At 42.1% G+C, this 15,602-nt stretch overlaps 1 protein-coding gene across 4 annotated transcripts; it reads right to left on the bottom strand.

Annotated features, from left to right (window-relative positions):
- Positions 1-172: 172 nt before the first annotated feature.
- fbxo11b (F-box protein 11b) lies at positions 173-13,691 on the bottom strand. 4 transcript variants are annotated; one of them, XM_034558153.1, is made up of 22 exons: positions 13,096-13,691; positions 11,711-11,874; positions 11,452-11,533; positions 11,083-11,227; positions 10,868-10,997; positions 8,473-8,556; positions 8,187-8,319; positions 7,926-8,032; positions 6,923-7,034; positions 5,522-5,628; positions 5,289-5,426; positions 4,987-5,204; positions 4,612-4,792; positions 4,366-4,488; positions 3,504-3,589; positions 3,345-3,421; positions 3,104-3,247; positions 2,543-2,653; positions 2,326-2,433; positions 2,103-2,211; positions 1,826-1,924; positions 173-1,628 (listed from the first exon to the last, which is right to left on the bottom strand). In XM_034558153.1, the coding sequence occupies exons 1-22, from the start codon at positions 13,181-13,183 to the stop codon at positions 1,499-1,501; spliced, it is 2,676 nt and encodes an 891-aa protein (XP_034414044.1). In that variant the 5' UTR covers positions 13,184-13,691; the 3' UTR covers positions 173-1,498. The 4 variants fall into 4 exon arrangements, with proteins under 4 accessions (XP_034414044.1, XP_034414047.1, XP_034414046.1 ...); XM_034558156.1 differs by having other exon boundaries at positions 11,473-11,533; positions 13,096-13,608; XM_034558155.1 differs by having other exon boundaries at positions 11,083-11,224; positions 13,096-13,478.
- Positions 13,692-15,602: the final 1,911 nt, after the last annotated feature.

The raw sequence follows: 15,602 nt of genomic DNA, 5'->3' as shown, positions 1-15,602 counted from the left end.
CGATTTCTTTATAAACACTTTGGGGGACTAATACACTAAAAACACGATGCATGTTGTAAACTTGAACTAAACCAATACTCCTGGGGGGGGGGGGGGGGGTCCTTCAGCATTTCTTTTAAGAACAGACACTTTTTGGTAATTCTGCAGGGTGTGAATTTAAAAACAAGACACCTGTGATCTAATAAAGTTTTATTTTCTTAGAAATGGCCAGTTTCCCGTTTTCTTTTGTCTTTCTAAGAAAGTATACCCCCTTTTGAATTCCAACTAGCATCTACATAATGGTTATTGAGTACTTCACAATATATTAAGTCTAGATGTTATGGTACATGCATACGATTCAGGCTGCATGAGGAGCCACAGTCACCACGATACACGGGAGATAAGGGGAGGAAGGGGGAGGGGGGGATGGGACAGCAGATTGACTCCTCAGTCCCAGTTCAAAGGAGCTCTGACGCCTCCTATTGTAACCCTCTCCACCGAAACACTGACTGCATCAACTTAAACATATACACGCACACACACACAAACTTCCACTGTACACAACACACATTTACATACACACCTTTATACAAGTGTGGAGCCCCTCCACCTGCCATTTAAGCTAATATACTGGAGAGGGTTTTTAGTGTTTAAATTCTCTTTCACAGAAAGAACTTCACCACTGGGACGTGCGAGTGTCTGCACTTTGCCTTGGAGTCGGGACGGGAGGAGAGATGCTAACCAAAGAAAAATAATTATAATATATAATAAAATAAAATAAAAGACATTCAAATACAGTCAACTTTTTGCTTGAAAATACAAAACTACATGAGAAAGCATTGAAATAAAATCCACTGATCAGAATTTTTTTTTCTTTTTTTTTTTTTAAAAAGAAAAAGCTCAAGTGCTCCATCACACACACACACAATCTTGCTCTTTATCCACACCACAGAGCAACATCCGCCCATATGTTGCCTAGTTACAACTGCCGGGGCAGCCAATGGGGATGGCAGCTGCGAGGAAGCAGGAAGTCTCTTTGACAGCAGTTTTTGTGAGGAAGAAGAAATGGGCTGGGAGCCGAGGATTAACACCAGGTTGGGGTGGGGGTGGGGGGGAATCTTCATGCGCTGCCAGTGTGGCGCAGGCCGCCATCGACAGCCCCTCTGCGTAGCCCTTCTTTTCTCATCTTCTTTGTCTACAGACCGCAATAAGAATGACTCAAGTGAGGAATCTCTTGTGGCCGTTCAGTCAGTCTACTCTCAGCTCCACTGCTCCCTCTAGTGGAGTTTGCCACTACTGCAGCGTGTCTGACTGCAGCGGGCAGGAAGCTGCTCCCTCTGCAGCCTCTTTTCACCGTGATCCCATTTGAGAGCGCCGCAATCACAGAGTCTCTCTGGGTCCTTATGGCTGCAAGTAGATGTGTGTATTTAACTGTGTATGTGTGAGCGTGAATGGCTGTGTGCAATGTAATGTGTTTATATGCTTATGTGAGAGAGTGTAACTGGACATCCGGACGCCTTCAGTTATGTTGCAGCGTGTTGGACTCGATGGGCGGCGCCGAGTCGTACAGAGTGTCTGTGTCGTGTGTGGGCTCTCCGGCCAGCGTACACGGGTTGGACAATGTTCCCGCGCCGCAGTCACAGAAAAACCTAAAAAAGGGAGCAGAGATCAGGGGTAATGAACCAGAGTCCATTCATAATATACAAGTCAGAATCAGAAGAGTTAAAACTACCCATTAAAAGATTTACATGAATTTCACCGTTTTTTCCTCCAATATTAAACATCAAAACAAATTCCTGGATCTCCAGGAAGAAAAAGGTCAAACAGGGAACCAAAGATGTCTTACCGATCATGCCGTATAAACTCTACATCGTGCCCTTGGTGGCATTTTTTGATGCAGTTTACACAGATGGCGTTCCTATCTGTTGTATTACAGGTGTGACATCTGGAGGGATAAAAGACAACAGAATAATTTACATAAACACAATTACTAATCTAAATCGGACTTTCATCCCGTTTCTTAAATGCAGGGCAGCAACTGACGATTAAATGGCTTAATTGTAATCACAATGTCCTACAGCCCAAGTCGATGTTGAATCTTGAGTTTAGCCGACACAGTTTACCTGTAGAAGTCGTGCATGGGGTAACTGGTGTAGCTGGAGATCTTGTAGAGGCACTGTCCTCTGCTCACGGCCTTCTCAATAGCATCCTGGTTATTCAGAATCTTATTATCTGACAGAGGGGGTGGGGAGGGGGTGGGGGGGGGGGGGGGCCAGAAAATGTGATGAGAAACAAGAAGCAACCAGAGTTGCGCAAAGATTTAAAGCCCAAAAAGCAGCGACTTACCCTTCATGGTGACGTTGACCCCCGAGGCCAAAAACAGGCCCCCAAAGCGATTGTTGAAGATCTGGTTGCCCTCCAGCGTGGCTGTGGCGTGGTTAGTGATTTCAATACCTGGACAAGTAAAAGAGAAGTCTGTCATCAGCACCAAAAGGAGATATAAGCCCGAGATGTTATTTGTGCTCATTGGGAGTGGAACAAATAAAAATAAAAAGCAGCTAACCTGCAGCGAAGCCATCAAAAATGCGGTTCTTGCGGAGTATCGGGTGGCTGTTTGTGCTGATTAGCACGCCGGCTTGAGCGTTCCTGAAGATGTCGTTCTCTTCCAGCAAACCTACGGAGAAAAAGATTTCATGATTCAACCTGTAGATTTACAGAAAATTGTAATGTGAGGATCTAGACACTGAAGTTTTGCACCGCGTCCTAAATGGCAGCAATCGACACGGCACTGGATAAAAACCCAAACACGGTGGCAGCCGGCTGGAGTCAGTATAATATAATATAATATAATATAATATATATACACACACACACACACATATATATATATATATATATATATATATATATATATATTATATGTGTTTTGAAAGCAATAACCATATTTGTATTGATTGATCAAGTCTCCCAGTCTGTCTGTGAGATCATCCGTTTCTACATACATTGGGCAGGGAAATAAAATCAACTAATTGATACAAACGGTGTTGAATTTAGAATAATCGTGGACAATCAGAAGTTATGTTCCATTTTCCTAATCATCTGGCTACAGATTGTGTCCAAGTACCTCTGCCTCCATTGAAGATGCAGATGCCTCCATCTCTGCCGTCATGAATCTTATTTCGTCTCAGTGTGGGGTTGCTATCCGTCTTGATCCACACCCCCGCCATGGCATTATCAAAGATCTCATTGTCCTCAATGAAGCCCAGACCTGTTGTTAAATGGCACATTAGACACATAGCAAGTACACATACATATACACACACACACACACACACACACACACAAACAGAGGGAGAAATACAGACCCGAGTTATAGACTAAAATCCCTCCATTCTGGCCTCCCCATATCTTGTTGCGCCTGATCTTTGGGTTGCTCCCCGTCCTGTCAAGATTCAACAGCAATTTAATAATTTAAATCACATACAACAGAGTGGAAAACTAAAAAAAAAGGTGTTAATATTCACCTAATTTGTACACCCGAGTACATGTGATTGTAGATGTCATTGTCTTCCAACACACCATGCCCGTTGTCATAGAAATAGACGCCCACCTAAAAAAGAGAGAGAGATTACCACATTGAAAACCCCCCCAAGATGATAGAGCTTTGTTTAACAATCAGGACATTGTAGATATAAACTGTAGATTCAACATTCAAGTTATTTTTTATCCCAAAACAGGAAAGAAGACAGTGGAAGTAGTAAATTAAAACAACTGAACTAAAGACAGCCAAAGACATCAATTAAAGAACCGTTTCTGATTATTGGAGGATTCAAAGACTCCATTGGCAGTGTACCATGTACAACATGGAAGATGCTGGTCCATCGTTGCACTGAAGGGGTTAATTTGTTTGCGTTTGTCGGTAATACACAATATGACCATTGAAAAAAAATTAAATAAAATGTACATAAAGCCATGTCATTGTGCAGAAACCGCCATCGGGCCACGTGTTAAAATGTCCTTGGTTCATAGACACAAAACAACTGAGTAAAAGTGCATGTAGATATGTCGAGTATGTCTGGCATCTAGAACCGCAAACTTACCTTACCTACAACTATGATGTTTACTAGTGTCCAATCATAACCAGATTCCCAAAGAAACCAAGAACATTGAATGGCTTTCATTAGTAAAGTTGATACTTCTAACTAAATGTGCAGTATTTGTGTTGCTCAAATCAAACCGTCAGGCTATAGCAGCTCGGCAATGCTGTTCATCACTTTAATGCAGCCTTGAATGTCAAAAAGCACGAGATGTCATCACTTGAGGAAATGTAATCGGATTTCCAATGCGTGTGTATACATGTGCAATGTTTGACCGTGGTCGTGTCACCTGTTTGCCGCTGTGGATGCGGTTCTTGCGGAGGACAGGAGTGCTGCCTGTGGTCACCCAGACTCCAGCCAGGGTGTTGCTGTAAACCTCATTCTCCTCAATCACCCCCTGGCCTTTCTCGTGCTGAAACACAAAACAGTCAAAAAAAAACTCCTGCCGGGGGGGGGGATTTTTTTACTTTTTTAAAAAGTGTCAGACTGGCTGGAGAAGGATTACACTGGAAACCAAAATGAAGAGTGCATTTACCACATAGATGCCCCCATGCTGACCATCGTGGATCTTGTTGTGCCGTACAATGGGGCAGCTGTTGGTTCGGATCTGGATTCCCGCCAAGGCGTTACCATAGATATCGTTACTCTCTATCAAACCCCGTCCATCTCCAAATATGTACACCCCTCCCTGGTTACCGTTGAATATAGCATTTCCCCTAGACAAGAGAAAAGAACCGTCACAATCTTGGAATAAACATGCGAATGCAGACCGAGACAAAATTCGTACGCGACAATGTGTTTGCATCAATATAGGCCACGCTGGCTGTAACACGTTTGCTGTCTCCAAATAGCCTCCGTCCCTCTCCAGGTTTACTACAATTGTTCAGCGTGATGCATTTGGTGTCCTCACCGTATCGTCGGGTCGCTGTTGGACGTGATCCACACACCAGCAAAGTTATTGGCATAGATTTTGTTCTCTATAAACTGTCCCCGTCCCTTCTCGTGGACGTAGATGCCTCCTGTTTGGCCATGATGGATCTCACAACGCACCACTGTGGGGTTGGCGTAGGCCTTCACTTCAAAGCCCGCTATGCGGTTTCTATGGATGTTGCAGTTCTCAAAGTAACCCTGAAACACGGAAAAGACGACAAATTAGATGGTCTGTGATGATTCTTTCAGTGAAATGTATGAAATGAGTGTTTGTGTATTTACCATGCCGTGATCAAAGGTGAACACGCCAACATCTCGACCGTGGTGGATGTGGTTACGTCTAATGATGGGATTACCGTGGTTTTTCACCCAAATTCCCGCTAGCGCATTGTTGCTGATTTCATTGTCTTCATAAATGCCCTAGAACAGATGAGAAAGTCAGAAGCCTGTATGACGTTTGTGTGTATTTATGGCAAATCATTCGTCACCATTGAGGCAGGAAAAGTAACTTTTACCTGTGCGTGATCTGTAATGTACAGTCCTACGTTCTCACAGTCACTGATGTTGCAGTGTTTGATGGTTGGACAAGCTCCCTGACCACTCACACACACAGCCGAACCCACTAAACACAGGGGGGAAAAAGAAAACACACGTGTCACACTACAGTAGCGCTGCGAGTAATTGTCTATTCTATCAATTTAGCAACAGTAAACAAAGAAGAAGAAAAAAAAAAGGTGAGTGAGTAGGTGTTTCCTAAAAGACAATTTAAAGACTTTATACAAAAATGTTTCCCCTCAATCATGACGTAAAATAAAAGTGTGTGGTGGTGTCTCTATCTGCAGAGACTCTGTCCTGCAGTCATTTTCTTTTCTTATTGGGGTTCGGATGTTTCGATAAAAGAAGAAGAAGCGTCCAGATACGAGATCGAAAGTACAGACCCAAGAGGAAGCTACGAAAATGTCCGACACAACGGCGATAAAAATGGCAAATATAGTGTGTTAAAACACCAAATGGACAAAGTTTGTTTCCAAAACGAGAGTGAATCTAGAGTTGGCTTTCCCCCTCTGAGGAGCAATGTAATCATCATTGAGCTGGGATGGCGGGGACAACTTTGAATGTTGCGTTTACAAACGGCAACCCACAAATCCTAATTGATGTCCCTTGTAATCTACAATGACATGAACAGACCAAAGCAAGCAAATCCTCACACTTAAGCTGAAACCGGCAAATGTGAAAGAGACAGTGTGTAGGATTTGGTGGCAGTGTGGTTGCAGATTGAAAACCCCTCACACATACAGTACGGAAAAAGTAATACTGGCATCTCAGTACTGGCAACACTGTACTCATTGGCAGTGAGCATCAAAAGGTTGTGATCTTTTCGAGGTAGAAGTAGATTCCACTCAAAGATATTTTATTTATTGATGCGAAAAGGTGCTGCTTTGGCCTTTCATGCTACATGAACACTACAAATATATGATCACATGAAGCAGGCTGATGAAAACTAATCAAGGTGGGTGTTATATAAAAAACAAAACGGGCACAGATTTCTCAGTTCAGTTCCAGGAAATCTGGAAACCAAAGAAATTCCACGAGAAAGAACAAAATAGTTTACTACTAAAACTACTGCTCAAAGAGGGCTTGTCCAGTCCAAGAACCAAATGACACATTTAGTCTCTCATCCTGGCCCATAATGAACACACAGATCATTAATGATGTCCCATCATTAAGGACACTTGACACACTGCGTTTTAAAACTATAGAAAAACATGGCTTTAAACTGTTATAATGCATGCAAATATATGTGCAATACTATCTTAAATAATACACAATGTTGCATCTTTGAATTGTTGTTCTTTTCGGGCGGTACAGGTAGTCATGTCATTGCGTCCTCTCCCAGTGCTCAATGTGTGCGTTACCTGTACACGTGGAGCGGATGATACAGTGGTCGATGTTGGGGCTGCAGTTGACTGTGATCTCCAGACAGTGGTGGGCGTTATGGTGCTGCGCCGACTTATCATCAGGATTAAACTGCGGAGAGGAGAGCAGCAGAGGTCAGACAGTGGCTGCGCTTACTGACAACACATCAAGCTTCTTTCCACCCACCACATCCACACTAGACTCTACCTACTGGAGGCATTAGTGCCACGAATACTGGTAGCTGATACCAGGATATAACCAGAACACAGGAAGAATCTTGCACCACGGGAGACATAGAATAATCAATACGGTGTCACATGAAGACGAGCAACATTGACGTTCTTGAACAAATTTAAATTAACTCTACGTATAAAAACAATCCAGACAACCAACGCAGATGTGAAAATGATACCCAAAATTGTGGGATTGTATTGTGCAACTGACATTGTGTTAACTCAGTTCGATAGATAAACCCTTTAATAATGCACCTGGTTCATACATCTTCTGGCTTGTAATTACAAAAAAATAATAATCTGATCAGGAGATCTGAAATTGAGAACATGATGAAGCAGCAGCAACAAACAGCACCAATATCAGGCCATTATCTTTTGAAAGTTGGATATGGCATCTTTTATAGGTTGGTCTCAGTGTCCTTTTTCCAATCCCAAAAAAGTGCAGCGCCAAATCTTTTAGTCGACCACACAATTTGGTTTTATTATCAGAAGCCCATGAGCATCCTTACAAGACTAATGTTTGTTGTTTACATCATTTGTGGTTGTTACTTACAGAAACCGAGTCTCCATTTGGGAAATAATAATAATAATATCTTCAACTATAAATAAAGAGACAAAGCTGGCCTTTCCCACTGTGACTACAGCGCTTAACAGTGGAGCCCTGTGATGAGACTATAAAACAGGGTATTTAATACACAGACAGCCATTCATCAAGCTTCAAGTTAAATACAAATACAAAAAAATTGAGAGAAGTGAGATCTATGCTCACTTTGATGGTCATGTATCCCACATAGGCATCCTCTGAGCCCTCCATGAAAACAAACGTTGAGTCTCTAGTATTCTCTATCACCACCTTGTCTGCTACTTTACCGGGAGCTGAGGGGGAAGCAGAAAACACTCAATAACACCCTCATAAATATGGACATTAACACCACAGAGTGTATCCTATCTTAAGAGAGATATTGATTGCATGCGGGTCAAGCATCAAGGTAAAGTCTTAAGTTCTTTCCAGTGAGGGAAACATGCATACCTGCACCAATCATGGTGATGGGGGACTCTATATAAATCCACTCGTCTGTATAGATGCCGGAGTGGACAAAAATAAGACCGTCAAAGTGAGCCTCTTGCACTCCACCCAGCGCATCCTCAATGGTGTCATAATACTGCAGGAGAAGAGAAGAAAAAAACACCATCAGGTAGAATATACACACCTACAATTCATCACATGACCTTTTGGAAAAGCAAGCAGGTGTTTACAGTGGCTGTGCTATGGCCAATGAAATACATCCCGATTTGATCTTTTAGCCATGACTTACCAGCATATTCTCTCTGCCTTTGTATCTGCCGGGGTTACTGTAGAAATGCTCAGCAAAGCCTGGTTTTACATGAGCACCTTTGTACTGCAACACAGAAAACACCAAAGTCAAGTTTCTGGTGATCACGCCAAACATTAACATGGTCCTCATACCACCTAGGTATTGCAAGTAAAATAAACACGTTTGACACAAATACTGTGAATTTAGGTGCATTGGGGTTTTTGAATAGAAAACATAACGCTATCTAATGTGCTACACAAGGGGGTGCCATGAAAAGCTACATAGTCAGAGTACATCAGTGGTTCCTAATATTTTTGTAATGTTACCCGTTAAAGCAAAGCAATGTTTACTTGTGACCCCCTTGTTGTGCTGCATGCCCACTGACTGAATACATCAACCAGAGTTCCTCTTAAGGGAGATACAATTATAATGTTATTAAGTTACAGGGAAAAAAAAGGTATGTCTGAAAAATAGATCCAACTTTGTGGAGAAATGTTTTTCTGGTTCCTGTCCTTTTAACTATCCTGCAACCCCTGAACCCTAAATTAGGGTTCATAAACAAAACTGTATACAAATGACAGACGATTTCAAAGTTAATACAATGAATGAAACTGCAAAACACTCTTTCATTTCTAGACCTCAAAATTATAATCCACAAACCGTACGAGGTAGGATTCCTGCAAAACTGAAGTCAGGTGATCAAATGGCAGTTTATTTTGTATAATGTATGCCAGTGATCATTGTTTGACTTTCAGCTTGAATTTCCCTTTGACATCATCATTAAAAAACTCTGGATTTACATAAATAGAACCACATTGTGATCATGTCAACAGGTTACACTGTTGTGTCCGTGAAAGGCATTGTGAGAATTAACTAATGAGAAATACTGTATGTGCTATTTAAAGACAAAAAAAAAGAGCTACGAAACCGCTTGAAAAATGTGGCTACAATTCCAGAATATTAGCATTTCCTTTTAATTACCTAGACTGTGGTGGCCCGACAAAGTCTTCTGCCCTGCCATAGTTTAATAGTCTTCAGTGCACAATCTGCAGTGATGTAGGCAACCCACCTGGATTGTAATTATTAATGCTTTTATGTGGTCATCACTTTAATGTTGCTGAAGGTAAAAGGTGGAGCTAATTTCAATTACTTTATACACTCTTAGGTATTAGGCCACTGTAAATACCACGTAGTAATACAGCATAGCTTATTAGTTGATTTCTATTTTGTAGTAAGAATTTGAATCTGTGAAGTAGCCTATTTAGTAGCTTATGTTGTCAAATAAATGTAGTGAAGTCAAGAGTAGATAGTTTCCTCCTACATGTAGTGGAATAGAAGTATAAAGTTACATAAGATGAAAATACTCCAGTGGAGCATGGCCCCAGATCCCCCCTAGAGCGCCAGTCTCACAAAATCCTGTGGGAAACACCGGAAGATATATAAAAAGAATTCGGGCCAGAAGTTATATTTACAACCACGAAAAGCAATCGAGGCTGAACAGAAGTGACGCGTGTTCTGTCTGTCTCTCCTCCGCTCCATTCAGTACCAGGGACAGCGCATTATTTGGAGTTGTTGCCACTTTACCATGAATGGAAAAATTGTCAACATTTTTCCCAGGACAAGTGGAAACCCTGTCTGTGTGCTGTGGAAAGAAAATTAAATGTTGACAGTGTTTTTTTTGCCTTGGCTCAAACTAGTCATTCATGCTGCACATTCCACTGAAGGAGGACACTACTTATTTTCACCTTCTACCAGTTATGCTAGGCATAACCTTAGAAGGTTTGACACAAAGCCTATTTAATGGTCTTTGTTTAAATGCCTATTTAATGGTCTTTGTTTAAATGCCATTCAGTCGTGTGTGTGTGTGTGTGTGTGTGTATATTGCAAGTGTGTCGCACTATGACAGGGGAAATTTAATTTAAATGTCATACTAATAATATTCATAATTTTATACATTAATGGGATACATGCAAAATATGTCTTTACATTGTCAAAGGCCTCCATTATTGTCTATTGCTCTGAACATCCCAGACACCATCGTCTACCGGAACAACCCCATCCTGTGTTAGTGCTTATCCATGTTATATTGCGATAGTAATGCTTCTGTATCTCCCCGTACATTTTAAGATATTTAAAAATAGAAAAGGACTTTTTTTCCTAATGTGTGTGTTATAACTTTACAGGCACTCTTTCCCAAAGAGAGATATTATTACCCCAGTTAGTGGCATGGATTTTATTGTAAGGCCATGATTCAGAACTGCACATTTATTTAATATATATAGAGAAAAAATGTTAAACAATAAACCAAGTGTGTGCAAAGATATTGATGCTCTTCAGAGAGCACTTTCTTTTTCACAGTAAAACAAATCACAGAAAATTCTGACGGCAGACTTACCAGCTGTTGGAAGCTCTCCTTCCAGGGGTTTGGGTGTTCATGTTCCTCGGGGCTGACTTGGTAGAACCTGCCTGGCTCAGGATGCATCATGGGACGCGTGTACTCAAACACCTCCATGTATAGACGCTTCCTATAATATTTAATGCCACAAAAGACATTTCAGTGGTTTGCCTTTTAAGGAAATGACAAGTTTCCATCTCTTCAGCAGCACTAACCATAGGATGGGGTCGTTGGCTAGCTGGCTGAATCGCTTGCAGACACAAGCTGCCTGACAGAGGTCCTGTTCTAGTAAGTAGGAGAAGATCTTCAAAACAACCTCATCTGGAAGCTTCTGTTGCAGATATTGCTCTGCTGGGGCTGCTAAAGACACACACACATACACACACACAGTGTAAGCTTTAGGAAAACTATTTTCAATCCAAGCACATTAAACTATAGAGTCATGCTGTTAAATAGATTGCAAAGTAACAAGATTTACCGGCGCACACAGAAAATCAATAAGGTTATTTTTCTTTTTCTTTTTTTTAAAAGGAGAAAAAAAGCTAGCACTCTCCTTTCCCCAGCTGTGGAGATTTAACACACACCTGGCAGATCGTGGCTCTTACCGGACACTCGTGCCCGCTTGGCTCGATGGCCAAAGGCCTCTGTTGATGAAGTTGAAGCTCCCTGTAAAAGAGGGAAAATAGGATATCAACTGCATGCCAAGATTCAAGCACTACGTAATCATCTGAAAAATGTACTGCTGTCACAAAATCATTGTTCTTTCAAAGAAAAACACAATCAATCAGACATGCACACTGTGGCGAATGCACACAAAAATACACTTTAATGTTTCAGTCTAACCTCCATTGGGCCCTTGCTTGGGCAGGCAGAGGCGGTGGCAGAGGCAGCAGCGGTTCTTTTGGGAAGGAGGGTCTTGCGTCGAAGCTGATAGGGACTGTTCTGAGCTCCTGGACCAGACTCCTCAATAGCCATCTCTGCTGCAGCTGCTGCAGGAGCCTCCTCATCTGGACAAAAAGGAAAACAGATTTTCTATACATACCACTTTGTCAAGAGGCACTTCAATGCACAAAGCTGCAGTATAGGGAAAGACAATGCAATAAAAAAAAAAAAAACAGCACTGGGAATTTCTCTGAGAAGCCCAATCATCCTCTATTGCTCAAACACACAACTAAAAGGTCTCGAGTAATTGCAGGAAACACTTTAACCACTGACACAGTTGTTCTTCACATTAATGACACAACAGTGTGCATTCAGCTCACACGCTGTAAATACATCACGTAGGCTAACAGACCGGGTACGAGTTGGTAAGGCAGACAAAAGGTTATTGATAATGGCAGTTGCACCCCCTGCAGTCATATTACCAGTCTTTCATGTCTAGTCATACACAACTGTAATCAGTCAATGTTCATTTGTCTCGGGGTCCCGTGTGTGCAGATTCAGACTCATCTTTGACGGTGCTGTCATTATTAAGGGCCGCAGATGAAGTCGATCAGACGTGCGGCTAATGGCTAAAAACTGAACTGCGTAGCTGGCAAATCCGCGGTGTAAACAAATCGAGCTACGGCTAACAGGCTCCGAGAACAAGGAAGGGGACGTGGGTCCAAATCTGCCGGCTACGTTAGCTCTGAACTAAAACAGCCCCGAGCAGAGAAAATGGAGAGTGAATTCATCCCCAAAAAACCCACACCGTATCATCCATCACAGCTGATCTTGCGTGGCCTCTTGGAGCCGAGAGGTGGGGGGGTGGGGGGACTAGCTAATGTTTTTGTTAACGTTACACCCCAAAAATGGCAGTCCGAAGACGCCGCAGATTTACACCCTCAAAATCGTTAGTGACAGCTGGGAATGCGACGGCCGAGGAGACACGCAGATTTTGGTCCGAGCGTGTCAAGCCGAGCCCTTTGCCTCCAGCGGGGTCACCTGAATATGCGCTATTAATGTCGAACATTTAGCTACATACGTATTACGTTCGGCGAAGACAACCCCCAACCCTCCACATAACCTGGTAAGCTAGCTAGCGGCGTTAGCTAGCCCCAATCACTCAAGCCAAACAAAGCGCGGCCTGGCCTAAGCCACAGAGCGAGAAGCCTCGGGTTTTCTTGCCAAACCCGCCGTCTCTAGGAGTGGTAAACAGGCCAACGGCCAACAAACGAACGTTACGTAAAGGCCGTTGGCGCATGACACGGCTTCGCCTTCGGCCGTTAGCTGACGGCGGCCGCCCGTACCTCTGTCTCCGTTGTTCCGTTCGGGCTGCACCGGGCGCGGCCTCGACACTCGCCTGGGTCTCCTGTTGGTGGCTCTGACGGAGTTCATCTGGGGAGTTGGTTGTTGGAAAAATAGACTGCTATCCTCGACCGCTCGCTTCGAAATGCACCCCTCGACCCAAACTACCACCCGCGAGGCCTTTTTTCCAAGATGCACCCAAGCAATTTCGATCAAAAACCCGCTGGTATTTGGGGGGTGTAATCGCTTTTTTTTTTTTTTCTTCTCCCTTCTCCCTCCGTGGTGTTACAGCTCCCCCCGTATCGCTGCTCCGTGCCAGCTTCGTCTCAGTCTGTAGCAGGAGGAGCCATTAACCCACACGGGAAACAATCGCGAGAAGAAGAACAAAAAAAACAAAAAAGACCGTGAGCGCCCGCTCGGCCAATAATATTTGTCGTTTTATAATAGCGCCGTGCGGCGGCTAATCAGGAGCTTCGTATGAGACGACTTGACAAACCTTTCTGTTGGGGTTCGGGATCAGTCAAGCGGCGGTTTGATCAATGCACGGGCAGTAATAAAGCTAAAAGACCATTTGCAGCCTTAGACCCCACTGTCATATAGAACTATATTATTTTATAACAGTGTTCCACATTGACAAACCAATCATTTAAACAACTTCCTTATGAACAAAGAGCATAGTCTTGCATTTGTCTAATTGCTTTCCTATCTAATTGATTTATTATTTGCATAATACTGATCATCTGTAGGACAGCGACTGAAGTTAGGTTGCAAGAAATGTTTATGTTAAAAAGTTTACACAATTAGATTTTCACATTTTTGTACATTCTTAAAATGACAAAGATACATGAATTGCGAGCTGATGATTGGCGGAGTAAAGTAAAATGTAAAAGCCCTATACAAATTTATTTTATGGTTCTATTTAACATCGTAATTAACGTTTTAAATAGAATAATCGACCAGGAAATTAAATGATCTTGTTTTCATTACTTACATTAATATTTTGGGTAATTTGATGTAAATAAAAAAAACATGTATGATTAAAGTTTAAAACGTATCATTGTATAAATCAATTAGGAATAAATATTGAAAAAAACTATATTTATTTCAGTGGCAATACAATTGGAATCCATTTTCACTCACATGAATGCAGATTAAACTATAATTTTGTATAGCTATTCGTTTCAGTCCTGCGGGAGTCTAAATCGATTTTGAGTGAAGGAACACATTTAGTCAATTAGTATCATTTCATGTAATTGGACCACCAGATGGCATTGTTTGGCTACACACGATTAGGCTATGATCTCACAGCTTCGCTGAGTCTATTATTATGTGGCAATGTTGTAATATTTTATCTGGAGTTTTCTTCTTTTTTCTTTTGTCACCTTGTTGTCGATGGAACACATCTTCATGTAGGAATTCTTACCACACAGCCATTTATCATTTATAATGATCAATGCATATATGTGTGAGCCTGATTCAATTACAATGCAGAAGGAACAAATCCATTTACTAATTTTTAGTGTCTTTTAAAAAAGTGTTTTTTTTTACACACATATGCACTCCCAATCATTCTAAAGTCAAACGAATGCCCTAAATGATATTGCTTGAAGCAGTTCCACCGAAGTATGTAAGGATCAACAACCAAAGCAAAACTTGGGGAAAATAAAAAAGCCCCCAATGTTTTCACATTATTTCCCAGTACTCTGTCTGGAGACCTACGATTGTCAGCACCACAGGTCTATGGTCTGCAAGAGCAGGTAAGGAGAAGGGAGACAGTTTCAGACAGTTTCAAGTCCTGAGCTGGAAGGCAACATCTAATCAACCCTAGAAATAACATTATTCATTGTTGCAGACAGCAACAGTGATGTAACCTTGTATGCAACTGTTTTTCTTTTATGTAATAGAGGTTTAATACCTCCGTTTAGTTTTTTTCCTCACGCTGAACTGCTGTAAAGGTTTGCTTTGCTCTCACTATCAATTGTTTTATTATTATTGACTATAGTTATATGTTTGTAGCTCACTGTTGAGAAGGTGACTTTAAATATGTTTTATACGGCTAGAGCGGAGACGTCACAATAAATCCTGTTTCAGTGGCACCACCTGGTGGTTAAAGGGTATAAATGCACCCTCACATTCTACGTTGGCATGTAGGAGGCAGTGTATCCATATCAATGAGATGGACTCGGATTCCTTCTTGCAGCTGCAGCCTTGAAACCCTGGGCTGCTTGCTTCTGTGTGTGTGTGTGTGTGTGTGTGTGTGTGTTTTATCTGGCTGCCATATCCATCTGTCTGTAATAAGCAGAAAGAGCAGCTGTGAAGTCTCCCCTCCCACAACGCAACAGCCACCCTGGCACGCAGACCTGAGGTTGGTAGGGTCACTTTGTCCTTGAAAGCTGTGGATGCTCTGAAGGACAACATTTCTAGATAAAGACAGCTCAATTTCTACGTGGTTTCCTTTGTTACGATTCCTCATGCACTCACATTCACCATAAAATAAAACTATTCAAGC

The sequence above is a fragment of the Cyclopterus lumpus genome, chromosome 19 (assembly GCF_009769545.1).
Source record: "Cyclopterus lumpus isolate fCycLum1 chromosome 19, fCycLum1.pri, whole genome shotgun sequence".
Taxonomy (NCBI): Eukaryota; Metazoa; Chordata; class Actinopteri; order Perciformes; family Cyclopteridae; genus Cyclopterus; species Cyclopterus lumpus.
The sequence above is the reverse complement of the archived record's forward strand: the minus strand, read 5'-3'. Positions and strand labels throughout refer to the sequence as shown.